The 23,021-nt window shown below is 38.8% G+C and overlaps 2 protein-coding genes across 2 annotated transcripts; one reads left to right on the top strand and one right to left on the bottom strand.

The window, feature by feature from the left end:
* Positions 1–1,606: 1,606 nt before the first annotated feature.
* Positions 1,607–5,931, top strand: LOC140924212 (frizzled-7-A-like). The gene has a single exon (XM_073374247.1). It carries the CDS (start codon positions 1,719–1,721, stop codon positions 3,375–3,377), a length of 1,659 nt encoding a protein of 552 aa, XP_073230348.1. The 5' UTR covers positions 1,607–1,718; the 3' UTR covers positions 3,378–5,931.
* A 2,349-nt stretch (positions 5,932–8,280) lies between these two features.
* On the bottom strand, positions 8,281–14,630 carry LOC140924036 (uncharacterized). The gene is made up of 2 exons (XM_073374039.1): positions 9,970–14,630; positions 8,281–8,508 (listed from the first exon to the last, which is right to left on the bottom strand). The coding sequence occupies exons 1-2, from the start codon at positions 14,038–14,040 to the stop codon at positions 8,281–8,283; spliced, it is 4,299 nt and encodes a 1,432-aa protein (XP_073230140.1). The 5' UTR covers positions 14,041–14,630.
* Positions 14,631–23,021: the final 8,391 nt, after the last annotated feature.

Raw genomic sequence — 23,021 nt, 5'->3', positions numbered from 1 at the left:
TACAGCTTTCTATTTTTATTTTTAACTTTTTTGAATTAAGCTTATATTACTTATTTTCTACTGCCTCTACTATAACGAGCTTCGAAAGATAACAGTTATATTTCCGATGGTTATTGAAAATGAGTGCCGCGAGAAACCTGCAGAACAGATTGAAAAATTCGCTCGAGGCCGTTTCCGCGTTGCTTCGTTTTCAGTCTGTTGAACTCAAAATTATCGCCCCCCTCAAGCTACAAGGAGAGGAGATCGAAATTAAAGCAGATTTATTTGTCGGTCTCTCGCATTGCTGGGAATTTTTGACTGCCCCTTGGGCACATTTCCTTTTTTTATAGCTTCTCAATTCGGTATAAATCTCGTTACACGAACGACCAAAAGTCCTATTTTCAGCTAATCAGTCTCAGGAATTCCATCTCCCTTTTTCCGGCTGCCTTAATATAAACGAGTTACTGTTGTTCTGGGCCCAAGTACCGTTGCAAGATTAATGAATATAAGAAAACGCTGGTGCCCAAAGCCAGTTTTGAAAGGTCAATCTCTAAGTATAAAGTCGTGCTGTAAACTTTGTGACGCCATGAGAAGAAAATTCAGTTTTTAAATAAAGTTATTTTTACTGACGGGTAGCTCTTTCATTTTTCGTAGCTTGTTGTCGCTTTGTCTGAGCTCTGAATTGGGAATAAACAGAGGAATAAACTTAGTAATATTTCACATAATAGTAATATTTTGTATGATACAAAAGTTTGTCTGACCCCAAAAAAAATTATCATTCGAAGTGTACCTATCAAATATCGCGGTTGTTCCTCACACGTTCTGTTAAGGTTTGATTCTTGTGTTAACACGTAATGACATAGGCAAGCCAATAAAAAGGATATTTGGCAAACACCTTGTTAATCACGAGAATAAACAAATAAAATGCAAGAACAAAGAAAGCAAAAGAAAGCGGTGCGTTAAAGAATTTCAAGAACGCCCATACCTCGGAAAACCTCATATCCCGCAACAAAAAGCTTTTTCATGAAACTATCAAATAGGCCGGTTATCTCGCGTCTGGTTTATCTTACAACAAAAGATCCTCTATCGTGGTTTTAGAAGGTTTGTTTATCATACACTCGGAATTTATCAAATGTAAGCCCCCAGAACTACTACTTTGGTACTCGACTCCCCGCTGAGAACAATATGAAAAATTCTAATTCCTTGGCCGAAAAACATCAACATGCCTCGCATTTGTGCAGATGCTCTTCTCTTCGTTGATAATGAGAGAACAGCAAGGGGGAGGCTTTGTTGATTTTTGGCGAAGAGTGGCTTTGAAAGGTCGAAAACACAAGATCTTTATCATGCACTGTTTGGTGTAAAGTGCGCATTAGTGAATATTTAAAAGCTAACTATAATAAAGCCGCTTTACCGAGTAAATTCCAATTGTGAAAAGTACACCAGAGAGCGTTTCAAAGGAAGTGATCGAATATCCGGTGGCCTTAACATCGAGACGATGTTTGACTCTTAATTAGAAATATCATGATATTGTGTCCAATCACAGCTCGATATACTTTTCAATTATTATCTCCTATCACCAGTAGCCAATCACAGTGCGCGTTCTAAACTATGCTAATTTCGTTGACACTTCATTTCATTCTAACGTTTGCAGACTGTGACCGATTAGAGCTGAATGGTTTTGTGTTTCCCTCGAAAGAAAAGGAGAGTTGAATTCTTGCAGCCGCTCCGAAAGCAGCGAGATGATTACAGAAGCTTGGGGTAGATGTTTTTCGGGATTACTGCTTCCCGCGGTGATCTTGAGCGTTTGTTTGTTGCCTTGCTTCTGTCAAAAGAAGTGCGAACCAGTTTCAATCCCTCTCTGCACAGGTCTACAGTACAACGAAACAATATTCCCAAACATGCTAAGGCACAGAACCCAGGAGGAAGCTGCCCTTGAAGTTCATCAGTTTTTCCCACTTGTGAAAGTTGGATGTTCCAAGTACTTAGCGTTTTTCTTGTGTTCGGTGTACGCTCCGATTTGTACGATTATGGAAACGCCAGTACCCCCTTGTCGTGGGCTTTGTGAGAGCGCCCGCGACGGCTGTGAAGGTCTCATGGAACGCTTCGGCTTCACGTGGCCAGAGTCCCTTAGCTGCGAAAAGTATCCCAAAATGACAGAGACATCTATGTGCGTTGGCGAGAATACAACGGGCCGAGGTGATGGCGGAGGGCTTCTGCCTACTAAAGAGACAACACCGCCGGAAAATGAGTCGGTGACGACTGAACCATACACATTCGACGTTAGTGCGGTGAAGTTTCAATGTCCTGGCAATCAAAAAATCGAGACTGATCATTATACGTTCTTTGGAGCGAAAAAATGTGGAGCTATGTGCGAAAACATTTATTTCGACGAGAGGGAACGAAAAATTGCCCGCCTTTGGACTGGATTATGGGCGATCTTTTGCTGCATTTCAACACTGTTTACAGTTTTAACATTTCTTATCGACATGAGGAGATTTCGATACCCGGAGAGACCTATCATTTTTCTGTCAGGGTGTTACTTCATGGTTTCTGTTGCTTTTGTCATCGGCTTTGCCGCTGGCGACAGTCTCTCGTGTACAAAATCATCAACAGGCTCTAAAGTCATTGTCCAAGGAACTAAACACGAAGGATGTACTGTGGTTTTTATGCTGCTTTATTTCTTTAGCATGGCTTCGTCAATTTGGTGGGTAATTTTAACACTCACTTGGTTCCTAGCAGCAGGACTAAAGTGGGGCCATGAAGCGATCGAGGCAAACGCACAATTCTTTCATCTCGCAGCCTGGGCGATTCCTGCGGTTAAAACAATCGCGATCTTATTGATGACAAAAGTTGATGGAGACGAACTGAGCGGTGTTTGCTTTGTTGGGCTTTCAGATCTGAACGCGCTTCGGGGTTATGTTCTCGCTCCTCTGTTTGTATACTTTTTCGTCGGCGCTACGTTCCTCATAGCGGGATTTGTGTCATTATTTCGAGTACGATCGGTTTTAAAAGATGATTACTCTAAGAGGGAAAAAATCGAGAAGTTAATGATTCGCATCGGCGTGTTTTCCATACTGTACACCGTACCAGCCGTTTCCGTGCTAGGATGTTTATTTTACGAGCAATCAAATCGTGAAGAATGGCAAGAGTCTTGGAGAGTGGGTTGGGTTTATCAGCAAAGGTGCATTGAAAGTCACAGGCAAAACTGTCCTGATTACCCAATAGCTCAAGTCAAACCCGATTTCACTGTATTTATGGTCAAATACTTGATGTTCTTAATCGTGGGGATTACATCTGGATTTTGGATTTGGTCGAGCAAAACCATATATGCATGGCAGAAGTTTTATTTCAGAGTGAAACAAAGATTTTACGGCCCCAGAGGTAACATTCGAGTATGACTGTACTGAAATAGCCCTCGATTCATGGAAAAATCGCTCGATATTATGCCCTGCATAAGTTATACACGGAGGGCGAGCGCATTTGATGTAAGAAACAGCATCACTAAATATATCACACGACAAAGACCCGAATGAAATATTTTTCATCTCGGCATGGTGCATGAAATAGACTTGATTTTATCAAGCTTCATCAAACGGCTTTAATATGAAGAGACAAATTATTCAAGAATCGCGTGATCGAAAAAATTAGTGTTCGAAAACAACTTGGCCATTCACCCAGTCGTCATTTTCAAGACAGCATTAGACTGGTTTTCTTGCATGGCTGAATATGTGGGCCTTGTTACTGACTTTCCTTTAGGAAATATTTCTCATATTTTGTTTGACAATGAAATCTACGTATGTTTTGTACGCTATTTGCCTATTTTTCACTAGAAACTGTATAAAGTGTAAAAAAAAATATGCTTGATAATATAACTTAAGCGCTTCCACTTATGACAAAGTTTATTTTGGACAGAAATTCATCGTTATTGAATGAGCAATATATTGCCTGCGTTAAGTTCAGAGGCCGTAAGTAGATTAATCATTTATGTCATCATTTTTGTGACCACGCACGCAAGTTTAGAGACTTAAAATACGTAAATCATTTATTTTTGTTTATTTTGTTGACATCTGCTTGAAATTATGCTGTTGAGAAAAATATTATTAATGTTGCCTTAATGTGTTTTAGCTTGTAAGTGATCATAAGTGCATTCAAACTGGATTGCAATATGTTATTTTGCATTTTGTTATAAGTTCTTAACTTAGATTACATTTACACCTGCTAACTTAATTTGCTTGATGCTAAATATGATTATTGTTCTTGAATGAGATTTTTGCATAACTCTGTGTTTTATTTGTTTGTTTAGAAGATTTTATAGTTGGGTTTGTTTGGAATTTTCTTTTATGCTTTATCTGAGTTTTGTATTCCACATAATATGTTGCGTACATACTGGCAAAAACTTCTGGACGTTTTATTTTGAGCATGTGAAAGTGATAGTTACAACTTCATCCCCAAGGTTTTTCACAAGCAACACAAAATCATCAAGTTTATCTGTGTTTCAAGGATTTTTTCTTCAACTTTTGTTTCAATCCTATTAATGCAAAATAGAAATTTTTAGCTATATCTTTCCTGAATGAAAGAAAATCCTTCTCAGTGGTAAAAAGAACAGGAGCAAAGTCTAATCAGTAAGCTTTCTCCACGAAAGTTAACTATTAAAGTTGTTTTTATGGTACTGTTTAGCCAAAAATTAAAATTACCTGAAATTTTTGCAAATAATGTACGTTCACCTTCACTGATTTTGTGTTCAGTTATTGACAACAGACACAATGTTTTGACTACAGATATACTATTGTCTTTGTCTGGGTAGGAAGGGTGTAAACATCTCCTCCTCTTTCAGATTTCAAATTCCAATTTTTTTTATCAGGTTTTCTTTGTGCAACTGCAAAAGTTGTGTCTTTATTTCTTTCATATAAAACTCATTCATAGGAGAGATATGTGTCAACACTAAACAGCTGTGTAGCAGACTAAGATATTTTCAGCATGCTGATTAAAAACATTACAAGCTCATACAATTAAAGGGGCGGTGTCCTTATTATGTCATTTTCTGCCTGAATTGCTATTAGATCACAGACAGGATCACCTCTAATGAATGTTTTTTCAATTAAGCCTATGATCTGTCAACATCATTTTTTCCCCTGTGTGACTAACCCCTAAGAACGTCTGCATGGGAGGCCACATCTTACACTGCCTCTCCTGTTGGGCAACAAATACAATTTTGGTCACACTAGATTCCAAAGCTTGAGAATTTTTTCTCCCTGGATTGTTTTTGTTAGAGCACAGCCTTGCATGTATCAAGTTAAAGTACAAAATTACTCAAACATATAAAGGACTTGAAAGTGTCAGTTTGCCTTTCTCAAGATGATACGTACCTATATTGACACCATTACATGCCTGACAGTATGTACTAACTTGTAGGAATGGCTTCCCTGGACTAGAAATGCTAATTAACTAAAATTTTTGCTCTTATTTTCATTTAATTTTTCTAGAGAATGACACTGCCCCTTTGAGGGAATGGGAAAATCAAGTTTATTGAAACCAGGTTTAAATATATAGCTGCTTAGTATTCAGTCAATGTTAGAGTGGAAAGTGACAACTCCTTAATTCATACAGGGGTATCAGTATGTTATTGTAGTTCTATTTAATGTTTGATTAAACGAACCAACCTTTTTCTGCTGTTACCATTTAAAGCGGCAGTGTTATGAAGAAATCTTCCAAGATTTTACAGCATCTGTTAGAATAATATTCTAATATTATTGTCCACTTGGTAGTCTTCAAGAATTTTCCCCTCAATTATAGGCAAAGTACATGAGAAATGATATCAACATTTTGTTCTTGTGGCAATTGTTTACTTGAGTTACTCGTTTTAGCATATTGGGACCAGGGCCCGATTCCTGAAAGGCCAATTAGCATTAATCCAGGATTAACATTTTGTTCCGTTTTTGTATTTTATATTCCTATGTATTGCTTAAGGCAACATTTTCTGTTTTCTGGTAGTATTATATTAAAAGGCTCAACAGTATTTTGTAACCTCTAGTTGCATGTTCTTAGACGAGAAAACCATGCTTGAATTTGGCTTTCCTGGATTAAACTTAACCAACTTTCAAGGAAAGGGGCCCACGTTTCTTAGAGAGGGGACAAAAGGGTGAATAATGGGCCTTCGCAGAGTAGCACAAAGAAAGAGGCGAACAAGTGTTTTAGGCGAGGGAGGTGAGGCCTTTTAATTGGAGGCTGAACGCTTCCATCTAAAGCCAGTGGGCTTATACTATCAAGCCTATAACCAATTTAATTTTACAGTATTCTAACTCGAGGAGAGTTCTATCTCGTACGCTGAGATTGGCAGTGGGTTGAACCAGGGCTCTATCTAGGATTTATCGTTTAGGGGAGAAGTCCTGAGTAGGGGTCCGGAGGCATGCCCCCCCTCCCCCCCCCCCAGAAAGTTTTTGAAAAGAATATGCGCTGAGATAAAATCTGGTGCATTTTGAGACACAATTTTGAGAAATGTTACAGTGTGTGCACTGACCTCGTCGCCTCTGGACGATTTATCCGATATAGTTACTTATATACTGTAATGATAACAACATTTTTGGGAGGGAAGCTGGGCATTTTGGGGAGGGAAGTTTCTACCCCCTCCTACCCTGGGTTGAATGAATAAGATACACCATGATTTTCTTCTTTTTATCGGCACTTCAACGTGTCTCAGCGAGGTCACATAAAATGCTCCTTCAGTTGCTCTCACCAAAAACCCTACCTCAATAGGGAAAAACAAAGGAAAGTCCTCCGATTCAGTCAACCGATTTATGACTAAAGATAACAGACTAAAGGGAAATGAACTTTGAAAGTACATTCACAGTCGAACCTTCATGTGCGACCACCTTTCGTAACTGGCAACCACTTTTCCAAACACCAAAAGTTTTCTTGCGGCTTCTGCGACACTTATAAGCCGGCACCTGATACAATAGTCTGCTACACAGCCGTTTTTAGTGTCGTCACGCAACGCTCCTCCCCATTGCGTTGCGTGATGACACTAAAAACGGCTGTGTAGCAGACTACTGATACAATGGTCCAATCTTTAAATCCGTTGAATATTTACCACGCTACTCAGGGTATAAAGAAGAACTTAAAGAAACAAAACGGATTTACAGCAAAAATGATATTATATCCTAGAAATTGCACCCAACTCATTATCTCCAAAAAGTAGATGTGTCCGGTCTTCTCCTTGTGAAAGATCTCTCGCAGTTTGACTCTCGTAAGCGACCTTCTCCGATAAGAGACTAAGTTTAACATGGGTGGTTGCCTACAGGAGGTTCTACCATATTTTTTTCTCTTTTTTATCGAGGTCTTTACCACACGCAGTGAGTGAAGTTTCGTCAGCAAAGAGGCGTGTGGAAAAGTAGTATCACTAGTAAAATTAATAAAATAGATCAGACAAAGAACTGGGCCAAGAACAAATCACGCTCACGCCACTCCCAAATTGATAGCTTGAATCTCTGAAAACACCGTTAAAGTGTTAAACTATTTGCCTTCGATGCTGAAGAAACTACAAAGTTTCAAGGCCTTGGATGCCGTAGTTGAACAATTTAGATAAGAGAATGCAAAGGCTTTACTAAGGTCTAATTTAAAGAAGACCAATACTGCAAATTCACAATTATCAAGGCTTTTGGTAATTTGTTCAATTAACTGAACTAAACAGTCAGGGGTGCTTAAAAAAATAATTAAAAAAATTAAATTGATTAGGCGCAAATACATCATGGAAAGAATATGAAACATCAATTCGACAAGTACATATTCTTCAAATATTTTACTCGATGAAGGGGGTACCGAGATTGAACGACGATTAGTGCAAAGCAAGTGAATCAATGATAGGTTTATGATATCCGTTATTTCTGTCGAGGTTTTCTGCTTAATAATAGAAACACCTGAACTTAACTAAATAATTGACTGAAACAAAACTTCTTCTTATACTCAGGGTTAAATATGATTTGAAGAGGCGGTTGAATTTAAGCAGGAAAGTTGCCACGTCAGATGCTACATCACAGAAATGATTGTTCAAGGCATTGGCGACGGAGGAGTGTTGATGATATTGCTTTTTAATTACAGATATTCCCTCAATTCGAGAGTTGGGTCGTTTCTTGTTTATAGTGTAGTTATTGCTATCCCACATTTTTTCCAACATGTATTGATGAAGTTTGTTCAAACTATATTAATAAAGTTCATGATAGTGCTTATTAATGGCAAATATTTTGCTACATGGCCATGATCCTCACCAAAAATTTTTTTCCTAATCAACGGTGCTTTTTCGTAAACTTATTTGGCTTGTGTATACTCCCCTTCTCTCGTACACTGATGCCAAGGCGTTAAACTTATTGCTCCCTCGTCATGATTTTCACCGAAATTCTTTTGCGTAATCATCAGTTCTTTTTCGAAAAGATCTTTGGCTTGATTGTATTCTCCCAGGCTGTTGTACACTAAGGCCAAGTTGTTATAACTTGTTGCTACATAGGCATGATTTTCACCAAAACTCTTTGAAACTACCTTTATCGAATAATGAAGGTTAATGAATCATCAAGCATTGCTATTTTAATACATTTTAATTATTATTATCACTGAGTGGAGTGTTTTGAATTGTTATATAAATATGTTCTGCTAGAATGTACTGGGTTTACGAAAGCTATTTGTTTTTCTTTTTAAAATAAGGTTTGGCATAAAGATGTTCTTTTGGACGTCGGTTTCTCTTTGCCAAGTGCCGCTATTCAATTAAGGAATGATGCTTTTTGTTTTAACCCACACAGAGGTTCTTAATCTAATTAGTTCTGGTAAATTTAACGACACTTGTTTGTTATCTTACATTAATTGGCTTAATTGGTTTTTCCTAAAATCTTCAGAAGCTTGACCTTGCCAAGCTGTCTTTTCTTGGACATTCCTATTTTAACTATCTTTCGCGTTTTTAGTGGTTTAATCGAAACGTTAGTGTGCTTCCAAAGAAAACCTTGTCCAACAGACTATCTTAGTTAACTCGTTGTGATAAACAAGCTTTTGATACTGCCTAATTCAAGTTACTAGTTAAAATTTATAATGAGCGATATCTTTGTTTAAAGGCTTTCGTAGCCTGTTCCAGGCCCCGAGATAGTCGGGTCCGCTGACTTGAGAAAGCACAAACATCAAAATAAAACGGGAGGAAACTGGGGAACAGGCTAAGGCTTTCGCAATGAAAATATCTTGCTAATTGATTTTTGACTAGAGTTTTGTATGGAAAAAGCCGGGAATAATTACTATTGTACGATATTCCAACAAGAAGCTTTTAAACGACAACTTTAGCACTGTACGCGAATTGACAAGTTGTACATTTTAGAGTAAGTAATTGTACATATGTGATTTTCATTCACGTAAATATTCCTTGTAATTTTTGTCTCTCTCTGACTGTTTTGTTTTGACTGGACATTCGCTGGACAAAAGTGAATTTTGGAGTTTTAACTGATTTTGCTATTACGACACAACCTCGAAGGAAAATATGTTAATAATTCTTATAGCCAATCGAATTTTTTCTGATGTAAGATTATTTTAAGTTTGAGTAAGATTGGCAGCGTCCAGATTCAGTTAGGATAAAAGGAGCTGTAACTAGGTCTTGTCAGAGAGATACTGCCAGCCTTGATTGTGAAAAGATGAGCAACAAGTAATCTACATTAAAACAGTTTAAAGAGAGAAAGCGTTTGAGTTCATTGTAGAGGATTACTGTTCCCTCAAGTTTCCTACTACACAAGTTGTTATAACCTGTTGCTACATAGGCATGATCTTCACCAAAAATCTTTTAATTTTGCCAATCATAAGTGTTTTTCCTGAAGTTCTTTGGCTTGATTGTATTCTCCCAGGCTGTTGTAAACTGAGGCCAAGTTGTTATAACTTCTTACTACCATGGGCATGATTTTTACCGAAAATCCTTTCACTAATTATCAGTGCTTTTTCGTGAAGTTCTTTGGCTTGATTGTATTCTCCCACGCTGTTGTAAACTGAGGCCAAGTTGTAATAACTTGTTGCTACATAGACATGATTTTCACCGAAAATCCTTTTACTAATTATCAGTGCTTTTTCGTGAAGTTCTTTGGCTTGATTATATTCTCCCAGGCTGTCGTAAACTGAGGCCAAGTTGTTATAACTTGTTGCTACATCGGCATGATCTTCACCGAAAATCTCTTTGCGAATCACAAGTGCTTTTTCGTGAAGTTCTTTGGCTTGATTGTATTCTCCCAGGCTGTCATACACGGAGGCCAAGTTGTTATAATTTGTTGCTACATCGGCATGATTTTCACCGAAAATCTTTTTTCTAATCATCAGTGCTTTTTCGTGAAGTTCTTTGGCTTGATTGTATTCTCTCAGTCTGTGGTACATTGATGCCAAGTTGTTATAACTTGTTGCTACATCGGCATGATCTTCACCAAAAATCTTTTTGCGAATCACAAGTGCTTTTTCGTGAAGTTCTTTGGCTTGATTGTATTCTCCCAGGCTGTCGTACACTGATGCCAAGTTGTTATAACTTGTTGCTACATCGGCATGATTTTCACCGAAAATCTGTTTCCTAATTATCAGTGCTTTTTCGAGAAGTTCTTTGGCTTGATTGTATTCTCCCACGCTGTTGTACACTGAGGCCAAGTTGTTATAACTTGTTGCTACATCGGCATGATTTTCACCGAAAATCTTTTTCCTAATCATCAGTGCTTTTTCGTGAAGTTCTTTGGCTTGATTGTATTCTCCCAGGTTGTTGTACACTAAGGCCAAGTTGCCATAACTTGTTGCTACATCGGCATGATTTTCACCGAAAATCTTTCTCCTAATCATCAGTGCTTTTTCGTGAAGTTCCTTGGCTTGATTGTATTCTCCCAGGCTGTTGTACACTGAGGCCAAGTTGTCATAACTTCTCGCTACATCGGCGTGATTTTCACCAAAAATCCTTTTACTAATTATCAGTGCTTTTTCGTACAGTTCTTTGGCTTGATTATATTCTCCCAGGCGGGTGTACACTGAGGCCAAGTTGTTATAACTTGTTGCTACATCGGCACGATTTTCACCGAAAATCTTTTTGCTAATCATCAGGGCTTTTTCGAGAAGTTCTTTAGCTTGATTGTATTCTCCCAGGCTGTTGTACACTGAGGCCAAGTTGTTATAACTTCTCGATACATCGGCGTGATTTTCACCGAAAATCCTTTTACTAATCATCAGTGCTTTTTCGTAAAGTTCTTTGGCTTGATTGTATTCTCCCAGGCTGTTGTACACTGAGGCCAAGTCGTTATAACTTGTTGCTACATCGTCATGATTTTCACCGAAAATCTTTTTCCTAATCATCAGTGCCTTTTCGTGAAGTTCTTTGGCTTGATTGTATTCTCCCAGGCTGTTGTACACTAAGGCCAAGTTGCCATAACTTGTTGCTACATCGGCATGATTTTCACCGAAAATCTGTTTTCTAATCATCAGTGCTTTTTCGTGAAGTTCTTTGGCTTGATTGTATTCTCCCACGCGGTTGTACAGTGAGGCCAAGTTGTTATAACTTCTCGCTACATCGGCGTGATTTTCACCGAAAATCCTTTTACTAATTATCAGTGCTTTTTCGTAAAGTTCTTTGGCTTGATTGTATTCTCCCAGGCTGTTGTACACTAAGGCCAAGTTGCCATAACTTGTTGCTACATCGGCATGATTTTCACCGAAAATCATTTTTCTAATCATCAGTGCTTTTTCGTGAAGTTCTTTGGCTTGATTGTATTCTCCCACGCTGTTGTACACTGAGGCCAAGTTGTTATAACTTCTCCCTACATCGGCGTGATTTTCACCGAAAATCCTTTTACTAATTATCAGTGCTTTTTGGTACAGTTCTTTGGCTTGATTGTATTCTCCCAGGCGGGTGTACACTGAGGCCAAGTTGCTATAACTTGTTGCTACATCGGCACGATTTTCACCGAAAATCTTTTTCTTAATCATCAGTGCTTCTTCGAGAAGTTCTTTAGCTTGATTGTATTCTCCCAGGCTGTTGTACACTGAGGCCAAGTTGTTATAACTTCTCGATACATCGGCGTGATTTTCACCGAAAATCCTTTTACTAATCATCAGTGCTTTTTCGTAAAGTTCTTTGGCTTGATTATATTCTCCCAGGCTGTTGTACACTGAGGCCAAGGCGTTATAACTTGTTGCTACATCGGCATGATTTTCACCGAAAATCTTTTTCGTAATCATCAGTGCTTTTTCTTGAAGTTCTTTTGCTTGATTGTATTCTCCCAGGCGGGTGTACACTGAGGCCATGTTGTTATAACTTTCTGCTACATCAGCATGATTTTCACCGAAAATCTTTTTCCTAATCATCAGTGCTTTTTCGTGAAGTTCTTTGGCTTGATTGTATTCTCCCAGGCTTTTGTACACTGAGGCCAAGTTGTTATAACTTGTTGCTACATCGCCATCATTTTCACGGAAAATCCTTTTACCAATTATCTGTGCTTTTTCGTAAAGTTCTTTGGCTTGATTGTATTCTCCCAGGCTGTTGTACACTGAGGCCAAGTTGTTATAACTTCTTGCTACATTGCCATTATCTTCACCGAAAATGTTTTTTAGAATCAACAGTGCTTTTTGGTGAAGTTCTCTGGCTTGATTGTATTCTCCAATTTCTCTGTATACTTCACCACTCATGTCGAAAATCTTCGCTTTACGAGTTAACGCACCTGAAATAGTTTCGTCTATATTCTCCAATAGGTTGCATGCTAAATCGACCAAATCTTTCGCAAAGAAGAAATAGGAATTTTTTCGAAAGTCATAGGCGAGAGTACATAGCCAATTAATAAATATATCCAAATCTAAAAAGGGCGTAAACCTTTCTTTAAAAGATCTTTGATCCGAACTGAACTCTGACGTCATTAACTTAAGTAAAGTTTCACAGTGGGGCATCATTTTTTTAAAAAACGCATTATTCTTATTATTTTCTTCAAGTTGGGACTGGAAAATCTTAAGTGCTTTTGCAATGTTGTGGTCGGTCTCCCATGATTTTAGATTAAACATTTCATTTTGTTTCAATGCTTCATGAACACTTTTATGCAGGCGCAAATACGTTTTTTGTTTATTGCCTTCCTCGAAATAAACAAGAAGTAAAGAACATCTTACAATCTTTGATTTCAGTAACTCCTCTGGTTGGTCCTTCACTTGGACTTTGACGAACTGCAAAACAGCTTCGAGTGGGAGATCGTCGTTAGCGCAGAGCGAAAGAAAGGAGAATGTCTCACGAAGAACCTCGTCCGCTTCAACAGCTCTCTGGATGGCCATTTCAACAGCGGTCGTTGTTGTTTTAGCATAGGCCGAACTTTCAGTCGCAAGGACGGTTTCAATCTCTTTTCGTTGGTCGTATGTTGATATGTCGTCGAGGTACGCTTTCCAGTTATAATGCAAAGACCCACTGTTCACAACAGTTTGCACGTAATAAGCAGCAGCAGCTAAGGCCAGTGGTTGAAAATCAAGACGTTCAGCGACGTTTTCAGCTAGTTCTCGATCTGAAATTTGCGATACTGTTTCCAGCAATTCCACTGCCTCATCACACATCATTCCTTTACTTAACGATTCATGATACGTGTGAGGAGCGTTTTGGGGAATTGTACCGCTATCTTGAGTAGTAATCAGCACCTGACCATTTCCCCATTCCTCGCTACCAGTTTGAGGTAGTAGGGTGCGGACTAAGCGTAAGTCAATTACATTGTCCACAATAATAAGCCACTTGGTAAACTTACTAGTCTTCGGCATAATCAGCAGCTGGAGCTGTTGAATTGCTTTAAGAGGCTTCTCATTTTTTAAAGATTCTAAGCTTGTCAAGGCGTATTCTGTTAGCCCTAAGTGTCCTCCAAGGGCCATGTAAGATTCAGCAAGTGTCTCAACACTTTCTGCATTCAGTGTAGCAACAAAGTTTAGATCTTCAATATCGTTGGGTCGTTTACGAAAGAATTGTTTTCCGATTTCCCTGGCAAGTTGACTCTTGCCACATCCTGGATTTCCTGACAAATACACCGTACTAACAGTTCCATTGGTACCACTGTAAAGTTCCTCCATTTTGTTTGTGATTCTTTCAATGTCATGCGAACGCCTGATGATATCGTGGGGTGGGCGCGATGTGAGAAAGCAAAATGGCTGAAGTTTCGCATTTATTTCCTGTGTGAGAGCCTTGTTTTCGTCTTTTGCAGAAATCAGAGCAACCTCTGTACTCTGAAGTGTGCTTTTTGTCTCCTTCAAGTCAGATTTTGTCTGATCTAACTCAGCTTGCAGATCACGAACTTGCTTCTTAATTTGTTCCACTTCATTTGTTGGAAAGCTATTCTGCTTCTTTATTTCTTGGATCTCAGTTATAGGAAGACCAAGGGATGTAAAAGCGTTCAACACTCGATCTACTGAAGTTTGGAAGTCGGCATCTGTCAGGTTAGCCTCCGTGATATGGGCGATCCCGTTTCGCACTTGACGAATATCATCGACATCTTTACGGACAGCTGGACTTAAGGTTTTACCGATACTGTCTGAGTACAAGATGGCAAAAAACAAACAGGTGCAGTCCCACTCTGCCGTGTCACCATTCTGGATTGTTACCAGGCACCGAGCGTTTTTCTTCCGACTTGCTTTAGTTTCCCTGCTGTAGAAATCACGGCCATTTTGTGCTGAGTTTTTCCATTCTCCGCGTAGAATTGTCTTGTAAAGGAAATCCCATTCCTGTTTAAAAATCTGCCGCAGTCCTACTGGAACCAGATTAAATACGACGTAGCAGAGTCTAAAGTAATTCAGCTGCTCCTGCGAGTATTCCATCACCACCTACAATACTGTAAGAGATATTTCCATTTAGCATGGTTTAACTAAATCATTAGGAGCCATGATCAAACAATAAATTTCTTTTTCAGACAAGAAAAATAAGTTGTTTACTGCTTGATTATATTGAAATCCTCGTGAATCGCCGCCGATGAACAAAAGAAACCAACAAGAGTTGTAAGATTACTTAAAGATGATATACACTATTTTATTAATTTCCTTTATTATTAAAAAAGGGGAAACAAAAAACTATGTATATTTTTTATGCTAATCGCCTAGTGCTTTGTTTTTATTAGCAACTTGAGGGAAGTAGATTTTGTGCAAGTAAACAGTACCAGAGTACTAAAAGAATAAAAAGGGCAAAGGGGGTAAAAATAAATTTCGGTCTTTAATTTTGATGAAAGGAAATAGGGCAGTTTTGTCGATTCCAGAGCTCTCTTCTCTGCGCGGCCAAAAATTCCCGATGTCTCTGGTGTCGAGAATGACAGGGAGGGAGTGGGGTCATGTAGCAGCTGACACTTAACCTTGTCACGAAACTGCGCATGTTTGTCGTCAGAGAGGACTCAAATTGAGAAGAAATTTCTAGGGACAAACTCTGTAGCGATTCCATCGACGTGAATCTTGGTCATACGTGACTAGATGGAAGATATATAAGATGTGAAAGATAACAATGAACATGCAAAACACCCTTGAGCACGCTGCAAATGAATATTCCTGCAGCCTCGTCTTGTGATGCATGGCGAACATCTGTAGAAGGCCTAAATGTAACAAACGACCCTAAATGTAATAAAGTCCTAAATGTAATAACATTTTGTCCTAAATGTAATAAACTCTTAAGTTACAAATTACAGTAATTACTCAAATAAGCGCTGCATTTTGGGCTCATATAAAAGCCATTTCTTCCAAACTTGCCAAATCCACTAGGATTATTATCAAATCACGACAGTTTTCCTTTCTAATACTCTTTGCACATTATAAAACTCTTTAATACTCCCATGTCTTCAATACTGTTCTATTATTTGGGCATCCACATACTATTCTCATTTACAACCCCTTTTCCGTCTCCAGAAGAAAGCTTTAAGAATCATTACTCATTCTCCACCACGTGCACATACGTACTCAATCTTTAACAAAATTCAAAATACTCAACATATTTACTATTTATAAGTACCAAGTTTCTTGCTTTGTTTTCCTTCACATGCAGAAGCTCTTGCCTTCTCCTCTTTCATCTCTTTTCGTTCTTAACTCTGATTGTCATCAATATCTCACCAGGCAAAAAGACAACTTACATCTTCATACTCACAAACATTCTTTTTCTCTTCGGGTACAGGGTCCTCAAATTTGGAATGACATGCCTCTCTGACTTCGTAGTTCACTTACTCTTTTTAGTTATAAACATAAACTGAGAGATTATTTTCAATCATTATAAGTTTAAACTAAATTGAACTCAAATTTTTCTACCTTCAAACTCTTTTCTTTATTACTTTTTGCACAGTATCATTAATTGTTATGTTTATTTTGCTTTATATGCAGTAATAATTCTTTATATCTTGTAATAGTTTGCCTCTGTTAATCTTGTACTTATTAATTTTTATTCTCATTGTAACTTAGCAGCACATTGTAACTCTCTGACCTACGCCATATAAGCCTCTGGCTTTAGCATCTTATTATCGTAAACTTGTGCTTTGTGTACTTATTTATCAATAAATAAATAAAAAAGAATTTAACAAGCGCTGCGGCGCTTATTCGCGTAAATACGATACTAAGAGGTATTACTATGGTTTTAAGCGCCGCCCTCAAATGAGCGCCGCATTTTTGGAGAAAAAAATTAGTAAGCTTTGATACATTTCCTTCTGCACTGTGTAACTTGACGTTTACAAATAAATTGCTTGTAAAGGGACAAAATCAAAAAAAAAAACTTGTAAGCCTTAAAAAGTTTTTCATACTTCATTTTTGTTAAAGAAATTTACTGCAAAAACCGTGAAAGAAGATCCTGTTGCTTTTCAACGTTGATCCTGTTGCCTGTCGACGTTGGATCTCTAGAGATCTAATCAGCTAAAATATTAAGAACAAAAAACGAGAAGTCTAAGGGCCTGTTTCCATGGAGGTGGGGGGCCCCAGGTAGGTGAGGTAACCCGCTTTGGTGGGGTAACCCGCCTGTCCACATAATCTCTCATTTTAATTTGATCCCGTTTACATGATAGGTGGGGTGACCCGCCGCATACCTATCTGGGGTCCCCCACCTTCATGTAAACAGACCCTAAAGACTACTGCACAGCTTATAACAACGTTTATAAATAACTAAGGTAGTACGAGCGCGCTCTGATTGGCCGAGAGATGTGTTTGCATGAGAGTATGTAAACATGTGTGGAGTCAAGATGTTTTGCTCTTCGCGCGCTGACCACACAAGCACGAATTTTAAAAAGTTTTTGAGTTGAAAACTCGACTGGGGACACAGTTACTTTATTTACCCATTCCCTCGTCGGATGAGACCTGGAAAATCTTTACAAATATGCTGTGCCAATTTTTTTTCGCTTAAGATGACATTTTAAGCGAGAAAATCCCTTTTTTGGAAACCATCTTTATTGCAAAACAAGAACTGATTACACGTATATTAAGCTTCGTGTACAAGACTACGCGACTGGTAAGAATTTCTCTTTTAATCAGTAACCTAAACAAAGAGTTTTTCTTTTTTCTCGGGAAAGTTATTTTACAACAGCAATAGAAAACTTTTTCCCTGTGTTTGCATAGCCTGATATAAACACTCGAGGGGTTGGGAGAATTCTTGACAGTTATGCAAACCCGAGACAACGTCGAGGGTTTGCACAACTGTCTCGAATTCTCCCAACCCCTCGAGTGTTTATATTAGGCTATGCAAACACAGGAAAAAAGCTTTCTATTGCTTAAATATTGCTTTTTTAGAAAGATACTGTTACTTTGCCGTTTACAAGCAAATTATTTGTAAACGTTAAGTTTCACAGTACATAAGGAAATGTACCGAATTTACGCGAATTAGCGCCGCGGCGCTTATTATTATTAGGACTTTATTACATTTAGGGTCGTTTATTACATTTAGGCCTTCTACAACATCGCGCTCGCTTAGGGACTGAAAACGTTATACGGTTGCATTTTTCATTTTCTACCCCAATACAAGAGCCATCTTGCCCAATGCACACGCTTCTGACTTGGCGCGTATGCGCAGAGGAGCTCTTCTACTATATTGCCTGGTCCCTGAACGGCGTCTTCCCAGGCCTTCTCGGTCAATGAATTCAAAAACTCCCTCAGACCAAGTGACCCGAAACGCATCAGCCGCGCGCAATAATGAGGCCTGGCACTAGGAAACTACAAATAACCTTTGTTGGCTACAGTTGCTACACCTACTACATATACTACACCTACTACATATACAGCTACTACAGATACTACACCTACTACATATACTACACCTACTACATATACAGCTACTACAGATACTACACCTACTACATATACTACACCTACTACATATACAGCTACTACAGATACTACACCTACTACATATACTACACCTACTACATATACAGCTACTACAGATACTACACCTACTACATATACTACACCTACTACATATACAGCTACTACAGATCCTACACCTACTACATATACAGCTACTACAGATACTACACCTACTAACATATACAGCTACTACAGATACTACACCTACTACATATACTACACCTACTACATATACAGCTACTACAGATACTACACCTACTACATATACAGCTACTACAGATACTACACCTACTACAAATACACATACTACACCTACTACAAATACACATACTACACCTACTACATATACAGCTACTACAGATACTACACCTACTACATATACTACACCTACTACATATACAGCTACTACAGATCCTACACCTACTACATATACAGCTACTACAGATACTACACCTACTAACATATACAGCTACTACAGATACTACACCTACTACATATACTACACCTACTACATATACAGCTACTACAGATACTACACCTACTACATATACAGCTACTACAGATACTACACCTACTACATATACAGCTACTACAGATACTACACCTACTACATATACAGCTACTACAGTTGCTACACCTTCTACAGATACTACACCTACTACATATACAGCTACTACAGATACTACACCTACTACATATACAGCTACTACAGATACTACACCTACTACAGATACTACACCTACTACATATACAGCTACTACAGCTACTACACCTACTACATATACAGCTACTACAGTTGCTACACCTACTACATATACTACACCTACTACATATACATCTACTACAGATACTACACCTACTACAGATACTACACCTACTACATATTCAGCTACTACAGATACTACACCTACTACAGATACTAAAGATACCACACTTACTACACCTACTACATATACAGCTACTACAGATACTACAGCTACTACAGATACTAAAGATACCACACTTACTACACCTACTACAGATACTACACTTACTACAGACACTACAGACACAATCTACTACGGTTACTTTTCGGTCAGCACTCGTTAACATCCGTCGAAAGGCTCTTTCATCTTCGGTCGGATTTCGTAAACATATGACGTCACGCTCGTCTCGTGGTATATATTTTATACCTGTGATTCTGCTTCGATCGTATACTCTGATTTGTCTGATGATCTGATGTTTGTTTCGAGGTCTTGTCTTGCTTTTTCGATCATCCCTCGATTGATTCAAACAAGAAGATGCCACTGTCTCCGTTTAAAGGATGTTTTGAAGTTTCAAGCCTCTTCTATCTCCACGGAGTAAAGGACCTTTCAGTGGATGTTACTGAATAACATCCTTTGAATGACCCCAGATCACTAGGCTAGGTGACAATTATACATTACCACTTTCCTTATTGAATACATGTACAGTGTAGACTCAGTGTGAAAATCGCCGTACTTATATTTCACATTTGAGGAGAAGGATCAATATTGTTATTTACTTAGTCATATTTATTTATTTATTTATTTAGGCTTTTTAATTTTATACTTTATAATATAATATAATTCAATTAAGGTTGCAAATGAAAGTGCACTTTGGTTGGTACCCATTGATACTATGAAGTCTTCATCTATATGATATCTACAAGTTGTTTCTTGGGAAAGGTTGCCCATCAGGTCATGAATGCTGGAATAAATTTTTAATTCAAGTTAAGTACCCCTCCAGAGGCAGATCCAGGATTTTTTCAAAGAGGGGGTTGTAATGAGAGTGCAAGGCTGTAGATTTTCTTCATTTTGACTTCAGAGGTATAAATTTGTCAAATTTGAGACACTAAGGAATAAGAGTACAGTGCAACAATGGTGTAGCCAGAAGGGTGTCCAGCCGTCCTATGAACACCCATTACAAGGAAAATTCAATACAAGGAAAATTCACTTGTAATTGTATGGCAAAATGTGCCTTCTAGCCGGCAATTTTCAATGTCTGGCTAAAAGCCTACAGTGCATGTGCAACAACGATAGTTTAAATCAAACAGACTAGCTTGAAAGAGCCTTTACAAAGGCTTAGTGGCATTTCTCATGAACCTCTACCTCGAATCTCTCGGAGTTGTGCGTGGCAATCAATGCGAGATCAGAGAATTGCCCTTCAGGCATTGCTGACCTAGAGCAGGTCTTGATTTATTTCATCAGTGAAAATGATTGCTCAGCTTCTGCGCTTGTGATCGGTAGGGTGTAGGCAATGACCAAAAGATGATAGATGTTTGGGAAAGCATCTTCATCGCAAGCTCCCTATCTGTTGACTGCCAGAGTGTTTTCCATCCAAGTACCCCATTTCCAAGGGATTTGGGAAATGGAATGTCTTTCTCCCAGAACAGCGTGCCTTCTACTTCGTCATCCAGCTGCAGTGCCTGATATACTATCATTGATTGCACTAGACCAAATTGCGGGCGTGGAGATCTTCGTCAAAAATGGATCTTAGACATCTTACATTTGGAAGATTAAGGAGTCAAGAAGAGGAATAGCTACAGTCTTCTTGTAATGATCGATTGGACTGAAACCCATATTATAACTCATAATATTATTTTTGGTATGAAAAAGGGATAGACATGGGTAGCCAGACAAGTTTGAAAACTTCCCGAAGGGGGGGGGGGGTGCAACCCCCTCAACCCTCCCCCTGGATCCGCCACTGCCCTCAGAGTTTTGACTGGGCCTCTTGTTGTTTCGTCAAAAATGTCTTTTAAAAACTGAAAGGGGAGGGTCCAGAAAAATTGGAAATGGTATCTTCCCATCTGCCCTATGCTAGAGCTAGTTCAGATAAATTTTGCTACCCTATACTAGAGTAAACTCCCCAAATGCCCCCTATCCTAGAGTAGCAGTTTCCCTGGTCTAGATAAAATCTTCAACCAACTTATCAGTTTCCTGAAAAATGATACCCTATTCTAGACCCAAACTCTCTGATTTATATACCCTATCCTAGAGTAAACTGCTTGAAAACCATACCCTTCACAGCGGCACATACCTATATAGCCCATATATGGCAGTACCCCCCCCCCCCCTGGGACTCAGCCATAGTCATAGTTGTTTTCTTGAAAGAGAATTGCTTTTAATGTAGATAGCAGGGGGGCCTTTGCCCACACCCCCCTTCCCTACCACCACCGCAGCCATGTTTCTTAACCCAAAATTGGTCAGGTGGAAATGTTAAGATTTTATTAAACACCACTTGTAGCATCCAGGGCGCTCCTTTTTTTGGCACCCGATGACTCAAGAGGCACCATGAAGCAGGATCGTTTTAGCCTTTGTTTGAGCAAGTGCCCTTGGTACTCCATTATTTTAAGGTCCTATATGGGGAAGCTCCGCCTGAAAGGGGTACTTTTTTCGGGCTTCAGGTACAATGAAGTATTTAAAAGGGTAGGGAAATCTGTCATTTGGGTCTGTGAAATGTTCCAAAGGGCCGAACAGATAAATTTTATGACTTTATAAAGTCAGGGAAACGTTCTATTTTTGTGCATGATTCCTATTTAAATGACAATACATTGGATGCAAAGTTCTAAACTAAGTATGTAAAAGCGGTACCATTTGTCAACCGAAGTTATATGAAAGGGGTACCTTTTTCGTGAAAAAATGGTATATAAAAGGGTAAGGGTTGGACCTCGGGCAGAGCCTCCCCGCATAAAAATTTGTTAAGTACCCCCTCCCTTTCCCCCCGGGAAATTATTAGACAGCTTAGTACAAGCTTTGGCTTTCCCTTGTTTAATACTGGCAAACTTAGCTTTCTTTTGTTGTATTTCTTTTTCAACTGTTTTTTTTTTTGTGGTTTTGTGTAGCTTTGTGTGGTGAGCTGACTGTGGTGTGTGGTACCTGACCCTTTAAAATAATCATTTATTAATAACCTTAGTATGTAAATCAATGTAGGGTACAAATAAAGTTGTTGTTGTTGCTGTTGCAAGCATTCATTATTATTCGACAGAGACAGACATTACACACATGGATAATTTTCTATTATTCCCGCCAATATTTAGAAAAGTTGTTATATGGGGCAGTGGTTCATTTGAGTATTATTTGCTTGTTTGTGTAATTCGTCTTGAATGCCATTCAATCCGGGGCCATTGAGGGGATGTTACTCAGTAACATCCACTGAAAGGACCTTCTCCTTGCGCTAAGAGGCTTGATCGACGCGAAACATTAGGGAAAGTTCATTTAATATGACAAGGGGGGGGGGGGGGATGAAGATATTGAACAGGGGCGGATCCAGGATTGTTCTTAGGAGGGGGTGCACCACTAACTGACTGATGACGTAAAAAATTTTAAAAGCGAATACGAAGAAGAGGGCTTTTGACTGGGAAATGACATAATGTGAACTGCTGAGAATACTTATCAAACGATAGAGCAGATTTTGAATGTCTGTCAAGCGACTGCACAGTGTTAATTAGAAAGCGGCCGCAGGTCATCCCAGGGGGGGTGCGCACCCCTGCACCCTCCCCCTGGATCCGCCCCTGGATATTGAAACTCGAAGCTTGAAATTTTAGCAGCCCCCCTCGCTAGCGGTTCAATTTTTTAGGAGCCCCCTCCTTGGTAGTCGAAAAAATTTCAGAGCCCCCCCCCCCCTCCTCCTTCAATTCCTTTGCTCCCCTGAAAAAAGATCGCTAGACTGTATTAAATATATTTACCGTTATTGTCTTCAATGGTTTATACTATGACAAACTTGAGATACAGTTGTGATACAATTTT

This window comes from Porites lutea, chromosome 14 (genome assembly GCF_958299795.1).
Source record: "Porites lutea chromosome 14, jaPorLute2.1, whole genome shotgun sequence".
NCBI classification, from domain to species: Eukaryota; Metazoa; Cnidaria; class Anthozoa; order Scleractinia; family Poritidae; genus Porites; species Porites lutea.
The sequence above is the reverse complement of the archived record's forward strand: the minus strand, read 5'-3'. Positions and strand labels throughout refer to the sequence as shown.

Coding starts and splice junctions, on each gene's coding strand:
- LOC140924212 (XM_073374247.1), top strand. CDS start 1,719: ATGATTACAGAAGCTTGGGGTAGATGTTTTTCGGGATTACTGCTTCCC.
- LOC140924036 (XM_073374039.1), bottom strand. CDS start 14,040: ATGGAGGAACTTTACAGTGGTACCAATGGAACTGTTAGTACGGTGTAT. Junction 8,509..9,969: donor TGGCCTCAGTTTACAACAGC/GTGGGAGAATAC, acceptor TATTCGATAAAG/GTAGTTTCAAAGAGTTTTGG.